This window comes from Pneumocystis jirovecii (genome assembly GCF_001477535.1).
Source record: "Pneumocystis jirovecii RU7 chromosome Unknown supercont1.4, whole genome shotgun sequence".
NCBI classification, from domain to species: Eukaryota; Fungi; Ascomycota; class Pneumocystomycetes; order Pneumocystales; family Pneumocystaceae; genus Pneumocystis; species Pneumocystis jirovecii.
Window position 1 is genome coordinate 67,798 of NW_017264778.1, and position 19,071 is coordinate 86,868.

General features: G+C 26.9%; 9 protein-coding genes across 9 annotated transcripts; 3 read left to right on the forward strand and 6 right to left on the reverse strand.

Annotated features, from left to right (window-relative positions):
- Positions 1-95: 95 nt before the first annotated feature.
- T551_00941 (CDP-diacylglycerol--glycerol-3-phosphate 3-phosphatidyltransferase) lies at positions 96-1,411 on the forward strand (the record flags this gene model as incomplete). Its single annotated transcript, XM_018373205.1, has 4 exons — positions 96-319; positions 362-866; positions 910-1,084; positions 1,128-1,411. The coding sequence occupies 4 exons, from the start codon at positions 96-98 to the stop codon at positions 1,409-1,411; spliced, it is 1,188 nt and encodes a 395-aa protein (XP_018230372.1).
- Positions 1,412-2,458: 1,047 nt separating this feature from the next.
- Positions 2,459-3,528, reverse strand: T551_00942 (60S ribosomal protein L2; the record flags this gene model as incomplete). The annotated part of the gene is made up of 4 exons (XM_018373206.1): positions 2,459-2,578; positions 2,624-2,726; positions 2,771-3,280; positions 3,497-3,528. 4 exons carry the CDS (start codon positions 3,526-3,528, stop codon positions 2,459-2,461), a joined length of 765 nt encoding a protein of 254 aa, XP_018230373.1.
- Positions 3,529-3,764: 236 nt separating this feature from the next.
- On the reverse strand, positions 3,765-5,144 carry T551_00943 (adenosine kinase; the record flags this gene model as incomplete). The annotated part of the gene is made up of 7 exons (XM_018373207.1): positions 3,765-4,169; positions 4,214-4,351; positions 4,401-4,575; positions 4,619-4,785; positions 4,834-4,966; positions 5,013-5,061; positions 5,102-5,144. The coding sequence occupies 7 exons, from the start codon at positions 5,142-5,144 to the stop codon at positions 3,822-3,824; spliced, it is 1,053 nt and encodes a 350-aa protein (XP_018230374.1). The 3' UTR covers positions 3,765-3,821.
- Positions 5,145-5,219: 75 nt separating this feature from the next.
- Positions 5,220-6,194, reverse strand: T551_00944 (uncharacterized protein; the record flags this gene model as incomplete). Its single annotated transcript, XM_018373208.1, has 5 exons — positions 5,220-5,292; positions 5,371-5,594; positions 5,640-5,729; positions 5,777-6,023; positions 6,067-6,194. The coding sequence occupies 5 exons, from the start codon at positions 6,192-6,194 to the stop codon at positions 5,220-5,222; spliced, it is 762 nt and encodes a 253-aa protein (XP_018230375.1).
- Positions 6,195-6,582: 388 nt separating this feature from the next.
- On the forward strand, positions 6,583-8,293 carry T551_00945 (uncharacterized protein; the record flags this gene model as incomplete). Its single annotated transcript, XM_018373209.1, has 10 exons — positions 6,583-6,633; positions 6,678-6,750; positions 6,815-6,901; positions 6,948-7,143; positions 7,187-7,315; positions 7,357-7,449; positions 7,493-7,743; positions 7,782-7,822; positions 7,870-8,019; positions 8,066-8,293. The coding sequence occupies 10 exons, from the start codon at positions 6,583-6,585 to the stop codon at positions 8,291-8,293; spliced, it is 1,299 nt and encodes a 432-aa protein (XP_018230376.1).
- A 62-nt stretch (positions 8,294-8,355) lies between these two features.
- T551_00946 (succinate--CoA ligase (GDP-forming) subunit alpha) lies at positions 8,356-9,831 on the reverse strand (the record flags this gene model as incomplete). Its single annotated transcript, XM_018373210.1, has 11 exons — positions 8,356-8,367; positions 8,413-8,499; positions 8,546-8,587; positions 8,635-8,643; positions 8,685-8,711; positions 8,756-8,838; positions 8,883-8,971; positions 9,014-9,371; positions 9,430-9,513; positions 9,559-9,610; positions 9,661-9,831. 11 exons carry the CDS (start codon positions 9,829-9,831, stop codon positions 8,356-8,358), a joined length of 1,014 nt encoding a protein of 337 aa, XP_018230377.1.
- A 1,403-nt stretch (positions 9,832-11,234) lies between these two features.
- T551_00947 (histone chaperone NAP1) lies at positions 11,235-12,612 on the reverse strand (the record flags this gene model as incomplete). The annotated part of the gene is made up of 4 exons (XM_018373211.1): positions 11,235-11,462; positions 11,506-11,660; positions 11,706-12,416; positions 12,462-12,612. 4 exons carry the CDS (start codon positions 12,610-12,612, stop codon positions 11,235-11,237), a joined length of 1,245 nt encoding a protein of 414 aa, XP_018230378.1.
- A 158-nt stretch (positions 12,613-12,770) lies between these two features.
- Positions 12,771-13,095, reverse strand: T551_00948 (uncharacterized protein; the record flags this gene model as incomplete). Its single annotated transcript, XM_018373212.1, is given in 5 exon segments — positions 12,771-12,809; positions 12,815-12,820; positions 12,832-12,908; positions 12,929-13,039; positions 13,080-13,095. Coding segments are annotated over 5 exon segments (249 nt in total).
- Positions 13,096-13,237: 142 nt separating this feature from the next.
- T551_00949 (uncharacterized protein) lies at positions 13,238-18,791 on the forward strand (the record flags this gene model as incomplete). Its single annotated transcript, XM_018373213.1, has 18 exons — positions 13,238-13,272; positions 13,316-13,424; positions 13,535-13,671; positions 13,735-14,170; positions 14,212-14,328; positions 14,374-14,976; positions 15,020-15,160; positions 15,202-15,477; positions 15,524-15,801; positions 15,844-15,979; positions 16,029-16,305; positions 16,350-16,437; positions 16,480-17,347; positions 17,386-18,110; positions 18,157-18,222; positions 18,270-18,429; positions 18,475-18,661; positions 18,712-18,791. The coding sequence occupies 18 exons, from the start codon at positions 13,238-13,240 to the stop codon at positions 18,789-18,791; spliced, it is 4,719 nt and encodes a 1,572-aa protein (XP_018230380.1).
- Positions 18,792-19,071: the final 280 nt, after the last annotated feature.

Genomic DNA, 19,071 nt, shown 5'->3' on the forward strand with positions numbered 1-19,071 from the left:
TGTAATTTTTTTTTCTGAAAAAATTGATAATCAATCAGTATGAAGTTCTACACAAAGCTCTTTTATTAAATACGAACCTAAAAGTATCTATATTAATGGATGCTCTTCGTGGGACACGAGAATGGCCTCTTCCAACAAGTGCGTCTTTGTTGGCTCCATTAATATCTTTATTTGGCAGAGACAGAGTGGATATTAGCATGTATCATACGCCTAATCTCTCAGGACTGAAAAAAAAAATTCTTCCATCAAGGATTAATGAATGTTGGGGGACTCAGCATATGAAGATCTATGGGTTTGATGATGAGGTTATGTTATCCGGGTAATTATTTTATAAATAGAATGTTTATTGATATGTTCTTAGGGCAAATTTATCATATGAGTATTTCGTAAATCGCCAAGATCGATATCATTTCTTTTCATCGCCTCAATTAACAGATTTTTATGCAAAGATATGTCAATTTATATCATCAATATCATATAAACTTGTTCCTAGTAATTCTTCAGAAAAAGTTGCTTTAATATGGCCGAAAGAAATAAAGTGTCCAGAACCATGTAAGGATCCTAAGAAGTTTAGAAAATATGCTAGATCAGTTTTATCAAATCTTTTGAAACCTGTCTCTACGAACACAGATAAAGCATTTTCTACCGTAGTTTATCCATTATTCCAATTTTCATCTATTTTTAAGCTATACGATGTATCAACTGAAAAAAAATGTCTTTGTTTGGTTTTAGATATTCTTTCTTTTAATCAATCTCTTGATTATAACTGGGTGTTTACTTCTGGTTATTTTAATACTCACGAAGATTATTCAAAACGATTGTTAGTATCTAATTCTAAGGGATGTGTAATTGTTCCATCACAGCAAGTAAGTTGATATTTCATATTATTTTTATATAAATAAATAATAGGCAAATGGGTTTTATAATTCTTCATGGCCTTCAAAAATGATTCCTTCTGCGTATTCATTTTTAGCTCAACGTTTTCTTTCAAATATTTATAAAGCTAATAAACAGAATAAAATTCATCTAGAGGAGTGGAAAAATGGTTGTGTTGGACAAGGGGGTTGGAGTTATCACGCTAAAGGTTTATATTTATAATTATTTTCTTATTATTCTAAAGTGATTAGGATTATGGATTATGCCTTCAGAGGAAAAAGAAACAGAAAAACATAAACCATGTATTACTATTGTTGGATCTTCAAATTTTAGTTATCGATCACAAGCTTTAGATCTTGAAAATACGGCTGTTGTCATTACGTTTGATAATAATTTACAAAAAAGTTTAAGAGATGAGGTTAAGCATCTTCGTAAATATTCTAGAAAAATTGATATTGATGCATTTTTATCTTCAAATAGAAGAATTGGATGGTTTGTTAAATTGTGTGTTTGGATACTAGAAAAAATGTTATAATTCTAACTTAAATGAGTAATACATTTAGATAATTTGCGTGTTATATAATGTGTATGATCATTTCATTATAGGGGTATATTTTGTTTTTTAATGAAAAAATAATAGTATTAATAAAGAAATAAACGTTTTTAGTAGTTAGTTTTATAATATATTTAGGTAATTCATTAGTTAAGTACATGAAGTTGATTTGCACTATAATTCTTCCTAAAATGGTTATTTTTATATAATTGATAATGTTTTATTCAAAAAATTATAATTTATATCAGATTAACAATAATTTATTAAAGAGTATTTAACTTTAAATAGAAAATAAATTTTATTTTAAATTCAAAAATGTGTTTAATGCGTTTTGGAAATCAATAGACTTATAATATACTTTCTTTCCTAAAACTATTAGCTATGATATTAAAGTGTTTATAATTTATTATAAAATATTTTTCAGAGTTAAAAAGCTGTTTATTAAAAAATAACATAAGAGATTTAATATCTCATTCTATTGAAAAATAATACATCATCACACATATTATTTTTCTTTTATATATATAAAATTACCTTTTTTTTGAAATATTTTAATGAAAAAAAAACTATTGGATTAAAAAAAAATCTAAATTTGAAAACCATCCTAATAAAAAATCATTTTTAATGATTTTAATAATTTAAAATATAAATATTATATTTTATAATAATATACATTTTCACTAAATTTTTGTATTTTTTAAATTTAATATTTATAATTAATATTTATGATATATAATTTTGCATATTTTTGTAATTTTATATTATTAATATATTTATTATATACTTTGATTCACAAATATAAAAAGAGTAATATAAAAAGTAAATCAAAATGACGTATTTTCAGTTATATAATAACCATATATTATTTATTTTACTTTGATATAATAAAAAAACGTCAAACATTTATTATCGAAGCAAAAAATAGTAATTTAAGTGATATTATATTTCTAAAAATCGGCTAAATCACAATATATTACAATAAATATTTTTTAAAAGACGAAAAAATAAAGTAATATTTAAAACTATCTTTCATGGCTCTTTTTTCCTAATATTTCCACGTAGCAAACCCGTACGTCTGGCAGCAATAAGACCCACTTTTTGACCAGCCGGTGCTTGACGAGATACAGTAGATGCATGCCCAATATGTTGCTAAAAATATTATAAAACAAATACATAAAACATAAAAATACACACATGATTACCACCACCAAAAGGATGATCAACAGGATTCATTGCTACACCTCTTGTTCTAGGCCAGCAATTCCTCTTTACTCTATATTTATGATATGCCCTCCCACTATAGCTATGTAAGATAATTCTTAAATATAAAAAACTTCTTACGCTTTAAGCAATGGTTTATCAATTCGTCCTCCTCCTGCAACAACACCAATCATACCACGGCATGAAGAACTAACTACTTTTTTTGCACCTGAAGGTAGCTTTATACGGGTTTTCCCATTATCAGGGTCATGCCCAATTACAATAACATAGTTTCCTGAAGCCCGTCCTAATGCACCTCGATCTCCTGTTTTTTCTTCAACATTACTAACTATTGTTCCTTCAGGCATGTTCCCTAGAGGAAGAACATTTCCAATTGATAAAGATGCCTTCTTCCCAACATATATAAATTGCCCTGAATACATTCCTTCATTGGCAATAAAGGTTTCTACACATTTTTTGTATCTATATGGATCTCGAAAGACAACTTTAGCTAAAGGTGCTCCTCGTCCAGGATCATGAATAATCTCTTTCACAATGCCACGGCAGTATCCATGCTTTTCTGTATAATCCAAAACTCGATGTTTTGCTGCACCTTTTCTTAGTCTTTGATGAGCTCTAAAAATTCCACCACTGCAAAGAATTCGTCAGTAAAACATAAAAAAATATGTCAAAAAGCATAATAAACATATTTATATGTTTATTCTTGTATTTCTAAGTATTCTTAATAATATTTTGTCATTTTTTTAAATATATCATCATTTTTTCAAAAACAACTTAGAACACCAAAAAAAAGTAAAGAAAAAAAAACAAAATTGTTAATAAAACATTTAGAATATGGTTACGTACCATTTCCTCTGTGCTCGGATAACGCGGCCCATCTTTCTTTAACTTATAAAATATTCAAATGGTGATTTGTCTTAATGGACGTTGAAATTAGGAAAAATAGAAAAAAACCGTAATAGGTTTAAACCCTGAATAATATGAAAATATTTTGATAAATTGGAAAAGATAAATGATATTTTAAAGATATTTAGACTTTTTTGAAAAAATGGAAAATATTTTATATATTTTTAAAACAATTTTATTATTTCGAAATAAATATAAATGTAAATTAGTTATTTTTGTTTTTTTGAATAAATAGTTTTTATAGTATAAAGAATTTAAAACGATATTATTGTTCATTAAATATTTGTTTTGGAAATGGAAAAGTTGCTCCATTCTGTCTTATACAAAGCTGTGCTAACCATATGCCGCACTGAATATTTCTTTTGAGCGAATATCCTAAGATCAAAGAAGCTATAAAACCTCCTGCAAAAGCATCTCCAACTGCATTAGTATCTAAAATTTCATCCTGTGGAACTTCCGGAACAGGAACAGAAATTAATTCTGTTTGCCCATTATGTGATTTAGCTACAATAATATCTTTATCTCCTCGAGTAACAATCACGACTCTAGGACGCTTGTTATTTTTTTTAGGCAATTTAGAAATGTATTTAGCTATTTCTTCTATGTTTGTTGTCTAATAATATTAAAAATATAAATTAATAAATTTGCACATGATACTTGAATATCGTGAGAATTAGCATACGCAATTGCTTCAGAATCATTACTAATTACATAATCCCAATACTGAGACTGTAAATCCATTAAGTTTTTGTATGAGTAACACAAATATTCTGCAGATAAGTTTATAATAAAAACCTTTAAGTTTAATAAGCTTTTTTTTATTTAAAAAAATAGAAACAAATACTTTGTTTTTAATAGCTGCTTCTTCACATATAGTAGAAATACATAACCCACAAACTGACAAATGATAACCTTCAACATAATAGAAATCTGCATTTTCAACAAGAGACCATATTTTAGGGGATTTCAAATGAGAAATGTTATAATTTCTAGCAGCAGCAAGTCGTGTTACCAAAGATCTTAATGTATATTTAAGTAAATAGCTTCAAATAAAAAAAATACCTATTAACACCGTTCAATATAACAGCACATACACCAGTGGGCTCAGTAGTATCGACTAAATATTCTGTTCTTAACCCTTCTTTTTCTGAAATAGATTTAAGGTGATCTGCAAATTCATCATTCCCAACACATCCAACATAAACGGTAGAGTTCTTTGGAAGAATGTACTATTCTATTTTAATACCTTTTAATAAAAGAATATTATTATATTATACTTGAGCTGCACGAAGAGTATTCTGGGCAGACCCTCCAGCAACATATTTCACATCAGAAATCCGAGCGATCTCTTCATAAATTGGAATGTGTTTTTCTTCAGCAAGAATAGAGTTATTAGGCTCTAGACCATATCTATTCTTTTCTTTAATAAAATAACCAATAAATTATTTGCAATAACTTTTCAAGAAAACTTTGATCTCTGACCTGAATATCCAATAATGGATTCCCTATATAAATGATTATTTAATGCAAATCTTTGCAAAATACTAGTGTCTATACCTAGTCCGAAAAGGGTGTATTCTTTAATCATTTTTAATTTTAAAAAAGTCTATTTTTTTAAATAACGAGATCGAGACCAGGTTAAAAATCTTTATCAATAATACATCTATTGCTGAATAATAAATTTAAGTAAATTTAGACATAAACACTTTAAATAATCAAGAAATGCGAGTTTCGTTCTTATTTTTTATCATATGAAATCAAATTCTATTTTTTAATTAGAAATTTTTACATTCTAAAAAATCCAAACAACTTACTTATTTCCTCCACAACCAAAACGCACACTTAATGGAACAAGCCTAGTAGATGCTACTTTATCAGCAAGTTCATTCATGAGAGAATCACCCGATGATGACTGAGAATTTGTTTTTGTTTGTTGTTGATGCTTCTTGTTTTTTTTCTTTGTATTTTTTTTCGAAAAAGAAAGTAAGCTTGTATTTTTTGATGAAATTCCTGTATAAACAATACCAAAATGATACTCCTATAAATCTATATTAAAGAAAACATTAATAAATAATATATAAACTTTAGGATATAAGTGGTTCTGCACCAAATGCTTCTTTCGTTCTCCAGTATTACGAAATAGTTCTTCACATTTTTCAATAAAACATGCAAACTGTTGTACTCAGTTGATTTTTATAGAAAAATACTTCCAATACATACAATTCGTTCACCACGTTCCTTCTTGAGAGATGCAATTGGATCATGCACTTCAGAAATATGTAATTCGACTATTCTTAGTGACGGAAAAACCTTTCCACATTTATAACAAACATTACAATGTTGTTGCTGATAATGTGCTTCATATGCAGAAAAAGAGAAAAAAACAGATGGATTATGTATACATTTAGTTGGAAGATTACATATTATTTTTTTCTGTTCTTTTTTTTCATCCAATGATATATTTTCACTATAAAATTAATTACTTTATCATTTAATAGTAGAAAATTTACCAAAACTCTAATTTTTTTAACTTATTTGATGAAAAATTAGCATTGGATAATTCTTCTGTGTCATTTTCATTCAGATTTTGAGTAAAAGCTGTATTACAGTCATCTGTTAATGTTATTCCTCGCTTCATCTATATAAATTTTATAAATTGTACTATCGTTGTCTACGAGAATATCATCACAACGTCGCAAAAATAAAAAAATATATGTATCATGGGATTTGGTATTTTATATTATGTTTTTCGTTATTTATCAAAGTATTTATAAATATAAATATAAGTATTAGTGATCAAATGTTTATTTTTTGTTTTTAGATTGATATTATGGATGTTTTATAAGCCAATTACAGGTAGATTTTTTGTGCAAAAAATAAAGATATATTAGGAATTGATATGTAAAAATTAGTGATCCAGAAGGAAAATATTGATTTTAATGAACCAATTGTTATTTTTTGTACACACACAAACATGGCATGTGTTTTTTAAAGAAGAAAAAGATTGTTAATTAGTTAAAAAGATTATGGATGTTATAATATTAGCAGCAGTATTTCCAAAACCTGTTCATTTTTGGGTATATATGATTATTTAGTTTAAAAAATATTAAAACTATTTTAGGCAAAAAATTCGATTTTTAAAATGAATTCTGTTGTTGCAAAAATTCTCTATAATATGGGAGTAATTCCTGTTGGTAAGGAAATAAATCAGTGAAATATTATGTATTTTTGTTCTTATATTTTTTATGGTTTATTTAGACCGAGAGACAAAAAATAATAATACTCTTTTTAAAATAACTTTTAATGCATTAAAAAATCTTGAAACGTTAGCAATTTATCCAGAAGGTATCTAGGAATAGGTAAATATGTTTTTTTTACATTTTTATTTTAGGGACATCGCATACTAGTCCACATCTTCTCGATCTTAAAGATGGAGTATCATGGGTTGCTCTTCAATACAAATATAATATATTTGATCACAATATACAATTGCAAAAGAAGCCAAATAAGTTGAATAATTTAATTCTTCTTCCTGTTGGAATAACATATCTTGAAAAATTTAAATATCGAAGCAATGTAATTGTTACGTGAGTTTTATTGAATAAATGTTTTCTGTTTATTCATTGGAAGTTATGGTTCACCTATTAATATTTGTTTATATGAAGATAATTTTTTGGAAGACCCAAAAAATAATGTAAAAAAGTTAACAAATCTTATAAAAGAAAGACTTTATGAAATTACTATTAATGCGACTAATTGGTATAAATAAACACTTAAATTATTTAACTTATAATAAAAAGGAATGTTTTAAAAGTCTCAGAACTTTCTCGATCTATATTATTTAGCGAAAATAAAAATATGAATCTAAAAAACCATATATTGATAACACAAAGGTATTATTTTTTAAAAAAAAAAGTTAATTTTAATATATTTTAGTCTTATAAATATATTTGAATCACGACAGTTAAACATAGAGAATCAAGATACTTCGGATTTATATAATATTTTGGAAAATGAATTAAAGGCTTTAGCATCAATGCACATAGAAGTTAATGATATTATTAATTTATATAAAGTATCTAGGAAGTATATTTTATTTGAAATTATTAGAAAAACGGTTTCTTTAGTAATTCATTCTCTATTCGTTTTACCTGTAATTATTATATATATACCGATTTATGCAATATGTAATAAAAATGAAATTTTATTTTTTTAACAATTTTAGGTTCATTTGTTGAAAAAAAACAGACATTTAACGAATCTAAGGTTTTAACATGTATTTTATATATTTAAGCTAATATATTGGTATTTAGGCTCAAGATAAAGCTTTAACAGCATTTTTTGTTTCTATCATAGTAAATATTTGTTTATTTTTTCTTATACAAAAAATTATTATATTTTATCCATTAAATGAGGTTATTTCTATATGCGTCGTTATTATTATTGTGAATTATTATAACAAAGTACTATAAATATATATTATTTGTTCTTGTTTTAATAAATATATAGGTTATTGATGGTTTTTATGATAAATGGAAATGTTATAAAAAAGCATGGTACATTGGGTGGTTTATTTTTAAACCCTATGGTAAAAGCTATATTGCTCAAAGATTATATCAATTGCAGAATGCTAAAAAAAAATTATTAAATATAATACGATCAGGTCAAGGCAAAGATACTAATACAATAAAAGATGCGTTCGAAATGACACCCATGAAGCATTTTTATATGAAATAGTAGATTAAGGTTTACGTTTACATTAAAAAATATATCTTCAAGTATATCTTACATAATTCTTTTTAAATAAGTCCCTATATTAATATTAGGAAAAGTAAAAAAATATTAGAATTTTTAACGTTTTTTATAAATTCGTCATATAAGAGTGCCCCTAAACGTGCAGGTGATTTGGATACAATTACATTTGCATTTTCTAATGCAGATATCTAAATGATTAGATAATTATGATAAATATAACTTTATAAATATTACTTTAGTAGCAGCAGTTCCTTTCCCACCTGTTACAATTGCGCCCTAATAATAAGAATTAGTTTAGCATTTTAGGTTTTTAAATATTTTACGGCATGACCCTATAAATTTGTCAGTGTTTTAACAAAATAAAATAAAATACCATTCTACGTCCAGGAGGAGCTGTAATCTAAAAAAAATAAACTTAAGAAAAAATTAAACTTAAGTATATACCCCAGCAATAAAAGCTATAATTGGTTTAGGTTTCGAGCGAGAAAGATTTTTTTCTTTTAAAAATTCTGCCGCTTCTTCTTCAGCTAAGAAATTATTAGGATAAGAATAAAGACTCAAAAAATGCCACCTGATCCCCCTATTTCACCGATAATAATAATGCCTTCAGTTTCATCGTCATCTAAAAAAAATTCCAAAGCATCAATGAAATTAGTTCCTCTTAGACAATTATTATATAATAAAATAAAATAAAGAGTTTACGGAAAAGGGTCTCCTCCAATTCCAATAACTAAGCTTTGACCAAGTTCAGCATTGGTTGTTTGATTAACTGCCTCATAAGTTAAAGTGCCTGATCGAGAGACAATCCCAATTTTTCCCTGTTTATGAATATGACTAGGCATGATGCCAACTTTACAGCGGCCAGGAGCAATAATTCCTGGACAATTTGGGCCAATTAATCGTGTTTTAGACTGCGATTTAAGAGCGTACATAATACGAATCATATCGTGTTGTGGAATTCCCTCAGTAATCGCTACAACAAGAGGTACTTCTGCTTCAATTGCTTCAATAATTGCCCCAGAAGCAAATTCAGGTGGAACAAAAATTGCAGAAACGTCGACTTTAAATAAAATTATATTAATAAATCCTCAAAATGCAAAAAAGTCAACTAGCACTACCTTTTGTATTTTTCATAGCTTCTTTTACATCCTTAAACACAGGTAATGAAAGATGTGTTTTCCCTGCCTTCCTTGGGTTTGTCCCTGGTTTTTTCAATTCAAAAATGCCTTTTTCTCTTTAATATATACCACCGATAATATTTGTTCCATAATCAATTGCTTGTTGCGCATGAAATGTCGCCTATTCTCTATATTAACAGTGATGATCTCAAAAGTAGCCCCTTTATATACATGTTTCCCTGTAAATCCCTGAAAAAGAACTTTTGAGTCTTTTGTTAAACGTAAGTTTTTTAATGTTTTCTTATATAATTCTTCTCCAGAAACAAAAGATTTACTAAAAAAATATCTTTTAGAAGTAGAAATACATTTAACATATGCTTTAGTCCAATTGGCTCTTAACATTTCTGTTTTTAAAATTTATTAATTTTGATGACGTTGATGATGGCATTGACGAAGTTCAATATCGAGATTTGAAGGTTTAAAAGAGAAAAAAAAGATAGAAAAATATAAAAACAAGTATTTAATGATTAATTTTTATATGTTTTTTATTTAAATATGAAAAATTATTGTATGAAAACATTGAAGTAAAAAAAATGAGTTTGATTAAAAAAAGAGAAAATAAAGTATAAAAATGATAGTTATGAAATATGATGTTTATTATTGTTATTTTTTCGAATTTTATAGAATAAACATTAGATATTCGAGATGGTATATGAGGAAGTATGTTAATATTATGTAGAAAATAAAAATTTAAAAATAATTTTTCTAAAAAGTTTAAAAAAGAGTAAAAAATTATGTAATAATTAATTTTTTCATGAATAATTATTATTTTTAAATTGCAAAAAATTGAATATATAAAAAATATAAAATAAGGTTTTTTAATCAAAATCAGATTAACTGTAATTTTTCGTTAACATGTTTATGGAAGTTGTTTTATAAAAATTGATTTGAATTTAGTTAGATATACTTATATCATTTAAAGTTTTTAAAACAACAGATTAATTTAATTTAAAAATATATCAAAATTCAAAAAGAGCTTTATTTCGTATAATCTTACATATTATATATATATAATTTTATTTGTACAATTCATCAGCATGAAAATACATCTAAAACGATTAAAAAGTAATCAAAAAAAAAAAATATAGATAATATTTGTATAATTTTATATGAAAGTATTTAAGTGTTAAATTTTCTAAATGTTTTTTTAATCTTTAATATAACTTTTATAAATTTCATGTTAAAAAAAAGAATAAGAAACTTATGTTTTTAGTAAATCTTTAAAAATGATTAATATAATTTATAATAAATAATCATGAAATCGTTATAAAATTAAAAAACTAATGGCATTTATAATAAAGTTTTATAGATTTTGAAAAATAATATCTTAAAATATCAAAAATTATTTATAAAAAGTTTTAAATAATCTATATTATACATACTATAACAAATAATATAAATATTTTCAACAAGTAAATAATCTATCAATACTCTTACTTTCAAGATATTTAAACTATCTTTTTATAAAGCCTAAAATTAAAATTTCTAAGATAAAATTCTATCAAATATAATAAGAATCCAATAAATACTATAATTAAAATCATAATAACTATTATAGAATTTCTTATTTTAAAATATAATTTTTCAAGCTATTTTTAAATCCTACAGGGCAATCTTAAATTTCTTAAAAAATAGCTCTAAAATAAAATATAATGAAACTAAATAAACAAGGGCAAAAAAATTAAAAAATAATCTTATCTTTTTTTATTCTGATGTTGCAGAAACTTCAGTATAAAAAAGAAATATTATGATTGACGACACTCAGCCGGATCGTGTTTTGGCTTATTATCTCGATTCAACTTACTATCATCATCTTCGTTGTCTTCATTATCATCATCATCTTCTTCGTCATCCTCATCTTCTTCATCTTCATTTTCATCTTCATCTGTATAATCTTGATCAGAATTATCATCATATTCTTCTTCGTAGGCTAAAGCAGCACCAGTAAACCAATCAATTGCTCTAGGAATAAGCTTTATAAAATTAGTTACTTATTTACTATCTTTCAAAAAATACTTTTTCTTTAATATCTTCACCATATTGATAATCTGCTTCAAGTCGATTATCAATATCTGAATCATCATCTTGATCAAAGAGTGCAGGTGGCTGAAAAAATCTAAAAAAACTATCCTTTGGTACAACTTTCTTTACAACACGCGTCTGCCTCGTATCTAAAAAATATTAAGACATATTATCAGTATCCCAGAAACATCTACTTTTATTACGTTGTTTTTTAATTTCTACTTTCGTAGTTAAATCTTTATTATTTTTCCAGTCAATCTTATCTCCTTCTGCATGATCATAAATAAAATCACCATTATAACCTAATTCATCTCTATAAAAGTATGTCTTGCTAATCATTTTATTAGAAAAAAATTCATTATCTGAAAAATAAAATTCCAGTCTAAATCCAGGTTTATCCAGATACGACATACGAATATCTGTTAAACAATATAATGCCTTTTCATCCTCTGGTGTAATAATTTCAGCCAATGATGAAATATTTTTCATTGCTGTTAACCAAAAACAAGGAATACCCCTAAAATCCTCAAGAACAGGCTTAACATCCGTAGCATCACATGCATTAGAGTCCTTATCATAAGATTTCCCAAACTTGCGGCCTGTCTCCACTTCTTCATCTGTTGGCTCCAATACGCCATTAATAATTCCCGATCGTCTATTATACAATGGCTGATACAATTCATGATATTTTTTCTCCAATGCCATGATTTCATCCTGAAATTCTATTTCAAGCTTTGCATATTCCGCTTGTAGTCCTTGAAGACCTTCTATCCGGCGATGGACCTCTTGCGGTAGAGATTCAATATATCCAGATGACGTTCCTACCAAGGAACTCAACTTCCCCTGAACCATAGAAACTAAACCAGGATTTCGAGATAAAACTTTTTGAACTGATGCTGGATCATCTATCCCTTTTGTTAAACCATATTTTTACATTTCTTACAACATACTCTCTTTTTCCTTAGTTATAGAACCAGGAGATGTACACGATGTCTTTGAATCAGAAATTGATATAAGACTATTTCCTGAAGGTGTATTTTGAGGAGTTGGTGCCAACTGATTGAATAGCTTTTTAGTACAAATATTCACATTTTCAGTCATTTTTTAAGAATTTTTCCCGCTCAAAAAACTCCGTATATTTATATTTTAAAAATTATTTTAAAAATTATCTTTTATTGCTTTTTTTCCCTTAATTTTCCAAACTTAATAACCAATATTTCATAGTGTTTTATAATAAAAAGATATCTTTTTCTTAGTCTTCAAAGGATCTCATCATCCTGTGACTGTACAACGATTTTCTTACAAAAAACTATATAAAACATGATTTAAAGCATTTTTCATACATACAACATATAAATATATATTGGTTTTGAGATTTTTCAGCCCTTTTATATTCCCTAAAAGCACCTTTAAATACTACTATCTACAGTTCCAGGGTCTGTGTCACGTGACTTCACGTGATTTGAACAAAGATCGCGTTTGTCATTGACGCGTAATATGAAAAGCAACCTCTCGAGATAAACGGAGGCTTGCAAAAACAAATTTATAAAGAAAAAGTAGGAGTTTACGTGTATAAGAAAACATAATACATAGGAGTTGTTGAATTGTTTGGAAACATATTTTTTGAGCGAAAAAAAGCAAAAGTTTTGAGTGTTTTTTTCAATTTTTTCTTGAAATTTAAAAAAAAATAAAAAAATTAATAAATAAAGAATAAGAAGAAACATAAATGAGCCACTTAGACGTGTCTTTTTTAGTGGGAACGTAAGGTCTCTTTTTTTGAGGAGAAAAGGGTTGATTTTGGTAGACGTTGTTGGTTTCATGATGAACAAGAAGCATGGATATCTGCTGAGTATAAAGAACACTCTGTTGAGGGAGAAATACTTAAAATGGTTTTTTTGGATGAAAATGGAAAGGTGAAATCATATTTTTGTGTTTAATTGTGATCTGGATTGTCTTTTAATATCCTAGCGTCAAAACTACAATTAACATAGTTTTTTGACGAAGACTAACCACGTGTTACTAGGAGCATTTAGTTACAACAAAGGAAGTTAATTTTAAAGTTTTGGAAAACCTTTCGTTTCTTCAGTTGCGGAATCCTCCCATACTTGAAGCAACAGAAGATTTGACGAATCTATCCTACTTGAATGAACCTTCTGGCAAGTAAAATCCTTATATAGGCTGCTTTTTAATTTATTGATTAGTCTTGCATACAATTCGAATGAGATATTCTCAACTTCAAATATATACATATTCTGGTATTGTTTTAGTTGCAATGAATCCTTTTCAAAACATTGCATTGTATTCAAATGATATTGTACAAGCATACTCTGGAAAAAATAGAGGTGAACTTGAACCTCATATATTTGCTATTGCAGAAGATTCATATAGATGTATGATACGAGATTCTATGAATCAAACAATTGTTGTTTCAGGAGAAAGTGGAGCAGGAAAAACTGTTTCAGCGAAATATATTATGAGATACTTTGCTACTGTTGAGGATCCGAGAAAACCACTGAAACGAAGATCTAGTGAAAATTTTAAATCTGGAATGAGTGAAACAGAAGAACGAATACTAGCCACAAATCCTGTTATAGAAGCATTTGGTAATGCGAAAACTATTCGAAATGACAATTCATCTAGATTCGGAAAATATATTGAGGTTATTTGATTGATGTTTTATTGTTATAATAATGTTATTAGATTAATTTTAATAAAGAGACAGAAATAGTTGGTGCAAGAATTCGAACATATCTTCTTGAAAGGTCTCGTTTAGTCTTTCAGCCCCAAAATGAAAGAAACTATCATATATTTTATCAAGTAAATTCCTTACTTTTTAAAAAGAATTGAACTAATTTATTTAAGCTTTGTCATGGAGCAACAGAAGATGAAAAGAAAGAATTTGATTTAAAAGATCCAGACTACTTTTATTATTTAAATCAGGGTGGAAACTCTACAATTCCTGGTATTAATGATTCAGAGGATTTTAGTACGACTCGTAATGCTTTAAAGACAATGGGAATTTCTGATGAAATTCAAAATAATGTTTTTAAAATATTAGCAGCTTTATTGCACTTGGGGAATATAAAAATCCAGGCATTAAGAAACAATGCATTATTGTCATCATCTGATACAAGTGTTGAGTTTGCATGTAAATTACTTGGCATCAATAATATAAATTTTGCAAAATGGATTATTAAAAAACAAATAAATACTCGTAGCGAGAAAATTATTACAGATCTTAATCAAAAACAAGCTGTTGTTGTCCGCGACTCTGTATCTAAATTTTTGTATTCTTCTCTCTTTGATTGGCTTATTAATTCTATAAATTATACTCTTAGAACAAAAGATAATGTTGAAGTAAAATCATTTATCGGAGTACTTGATATCTATGGATTTGAACATTTCGATAAAAATTCGTTTGAACAATTTTGTATTAATTATGCTAATGAAAAATTACAACAAGAGGTTATATATTTTCCTTTTTTATGTTGAATTTAATAATTATTAGTTTACTCATCATGTTTTTAAACTTGAACAAGAAGAATATATGAGAGAAAAAATTAATTGGACATTTATTGATTTTTCTGATAATCAACCATGCATTGATCTTATCGAATCACGAATAGGAATATTATCTCTTCTCGATGAGGTTTTTATTTTCTTTTACTTTATATTGCTAATATGCAATAGGAAAGTCGATTGCCAGCTGGCTCAGATGAATCTTTCGTTGCTAAATTGATTAATAATTTTTCTATTCCAATTTATCAAAATTACTTCAAAAAGCCAAGATTTGGGGGGTCTTCATTTACAATTTGTCATTATGCTTTGGAGGTAACCTATCAATCTGAAGGTTTTATTGAAAAAAATAGAGATACTATATCAGATGATTTATTAAATGTAATAAATTTGACTACTAACAGTTTTGTAAAAGAAATAATTTCATCGTTTTTGGCTTCACAGGAAAAAGTAAATACACATTAAATATGTATTTATTCATTAATAAAATTGACAGGAGTCGCAAAATTATTCAACTAAACCAACAAATGCTTTATTAAAAAAGCCTACATTAGGTACAATGTTTAAATCCTCTTTAATTGACTTGATGGATACTATAAATTCAACTAATGTCCATTATATACGATGTATCAAGCCCAATGACGAAAAGATCTCATGGAAATTTGAACCAAAATTAGTATTAAGTCAGCTTCGTGCATGTGGGGTTTTGGAAACAATTAGAATTAGTTCAGCAGGCTTTCCAGGTAGATGGTCATTTCAAGAATTTGCTACAAGGTAGGAAGAAAGGAAGGTTCCTGTTTTTTCTTAAATAAATAGATATTATATGCTTATTCATTCGTCCTTTTGGAATAATGAAATTAAAAATCTTAGTATGAAGATTTTGGAAAAAACAATTCATGATCCAAATAAATATCAGGTCGGTTTAACAAAAATATTTTTCCGAGCAGGAATGGTAATATTATTTAATATATTATATCATTTCATTGTTTAATGCCAATAAGTTAGCATATTTTGAACATCTTCGAATTAGTCGTTTAAATGAGTGCGCTATATTAATTCAAAAAAATATACTTCGTCATATATATTACAAACGTTATATTAATATTCGAAAATCTATTATTCTTCTTCAAAGTTATGCAAGAGGCTTTACTGTGCGTACAAAAATATATGAAACGAGATGCAACTTGTCAGCTTTAAAACTGCAAACAGCATGGAGATGTTATCATGCCCGGAGTACTTATCAAAGGACAAGAAATAGGATCATTTTATTACAATCAGGTGCGATTTGTATTGTTAATTAAGTATAAATTAATATAATTTAGCTATACGTTGTTATCTTGTTAGGAAGAAAGTCCTTGCTTTGAAAATGACAAAAATGGCTGTAAAAATTCAATCTTTATGGAGAAGATAGTAAGTTTTGTTTATTATGTTTCATAAATAATAATCTTTTAGTATTGTTCAAAAAGATTATAGAATCCAACGAAATCGTATAATATATTTACAGTCATGTTGGAGACGTAAGAAGGCAAAAGATGAATTAAAGAGATTACGTATTGAAGCAAAATCTCTTAGTCATTTTAAAGAAGTATCATATAAATTGGAAAATAAAGTTATAGAGCTCACTCAGAATTTGTCTAAAAAACATCAAGAAAATAAGTTGTTATTAGCACAAATAGAAAGTTTAGAAAATCTCAATAATACATGGAAAACAGAAAGCAAAAAATGGGAAGAAGAACGTAATAATCTTGAAAATGACTTAAATAATGCAAATAATGCATTAAAAAAAGCATTTAATTTAGAAAAAGAAATGCATAATTTAAGACAACAATTAAGTACATCTAATGCTAATCTTAAAAAATTAAATCAAGAAAGCATTACTTTAAGAGAATCGCTTTCTAATAAGTCAGCAGAACTTGAATCCGCACTTTCTCAAAAAGCTGAACATGAAAATGCTCGTTCTAATCTTGTAATTGAAATAGAACAACTTAAAAATGAAGTTTACAGGTTATCAATGGGTAAGAATACACCACTTGGCTCACCACTTGGCTTTAGACCAAATGGCTCTATTAGGCTTGTAAATCATAATATGACTTTTGGTTTAAACTCTTATAAAAGATATACAAAACGGCAAAATACGTCTAATGAAAACAAAGAAAATAACTACCATGTAAATCAACTGTCATATGGACAAAAAAATGGCAATAAGCAGCGTTCTGCTTCTGTTTTGTTTCCATCTCTTTCACCAAAAAAGCAGAATTCGCTAAATAACGAAGTATTGAGGATTCCTTATACTCCAGTTAAAGATAATGTTAATAGCGAGGTATTTTTTTAATCTTTTGCAACAAATTGACATTTTAGGTTATGTATTTATTGGAAAATAATACTGCACTTAATGATGAAATTGTCATAGAAGTAATTAAGAATCTTAAGATTCCTCGACCAAATCTCCAGAATTCTACTGCCCGTAAAGAAATATTGTTTCCAGCCTATCTAATAAACTTTATTACATTTAAGATGTGGAAATATGGTCTTATTAAAGAATTGGAGCATTTTTTAACAAATATTATTCAGACAATACAACAAATAATAATGGAGCATGATGAAAAAGATATTTTGGATTTTGGTATTTTTTGGCTCTCTAATGTTCATGAAATATTATCTTTTATAATTATAGCAGAAAATGATATATTACATGGTAATGTTACTGAAATAATAGATATAGAATGGAGGGAATATAGCAGGTTGGCATTATTAGTAAAGCATGGTCTTGAAAATTTGGAATTTAATATTTATCATGTTTGGATGAAGGAAATTAAAAAGATGCTACATAAAATGATAATTCCTGCAATAATCGAGTCTCAATCTCTTCCTGGTTTTATTACTACAGATGGGAATAAGTTTTTTAATAAGTTGCTTCAAGGGAGCACTAATCCTCAATATACTATGGATGATCTTCTTACCTTATTTAATAAAGTATATAGAGCTGTAAAATCATATTATTTAGAGCAAAGTGTGCATCAGCAAGCAATTATTGAACTTCTAAGGCTTGTTGGTGTAACTGCATTTAATGATTTACTTATGAGGTTAGCATTTATTGATTTTTTTGTAATGTATTTAAAAAATAATTAGAAGGAACTTTTTATCATGGAAGAGAGGTTTGCAGATACACTATAATACATGCAGAATCGAGGAATGGTACTTAGAAACAAAGTATATGCATTATTTTAATAATTTTTTTATAGGTGTAAAAATCATGATTTACCAGAAGGCGTTTTACAATTAGAGCATCTTATGCAAGTTACAAAATTATTGCAACTTAAAAAATCGACTTTGGAAGATATTGGAATTATTTTTGATGTGTGTTGGATTTTAACACCTGTACAAATACAAAAATTGATTAATGTAATGGAGTTCTTTCTTAATGCATTTATTAATTTCAAAATTTAGCAATACTCTGTTGCAGATTATGAACACCCTATTAGTTCAGAAATACTCAAAGTTATAGCTAACAGAGTAGTTGATGACCATCATAGTAATACTCTTTTCTTGGAAGCAGTGTCTCTTGAGGAAAGTGGCATTTACGAAATTCCTGAAGAAAGAGAAGTTTCGTGTCCTCATATTTACATACCTTCTTGTATATCCTCTTTATCATACTTTTGTTTTCTTTTAATAACATTCATATAGGGCTTCATATTCCTACAATTCAGCGGCTTGCAGAACTATCTACATTTGGCACAGACACCGCTACTGTGTCTGTGTCATAGGTTTCCTATTAACACATATTTTATTAATTTTCTTTAGTTTCTGATTTATCTTTTAATGGATTAAATATCATACTTTAATATATATTTTTTATTTTTAGAAATAACACTTTCAATGAGTATTAATACAAATGTAAAAAAAAATAATTTAAAGCAACTCTTAAACCTTTTGTATTTTAATATATACTTCCTGTTTTTTAATTTTTCTAAAACAAGTTCCTGGCAGTAAGCATTTTATATAACGGTTAAGATTATACGTTACGTTAAAAAAATTTAAATCAGC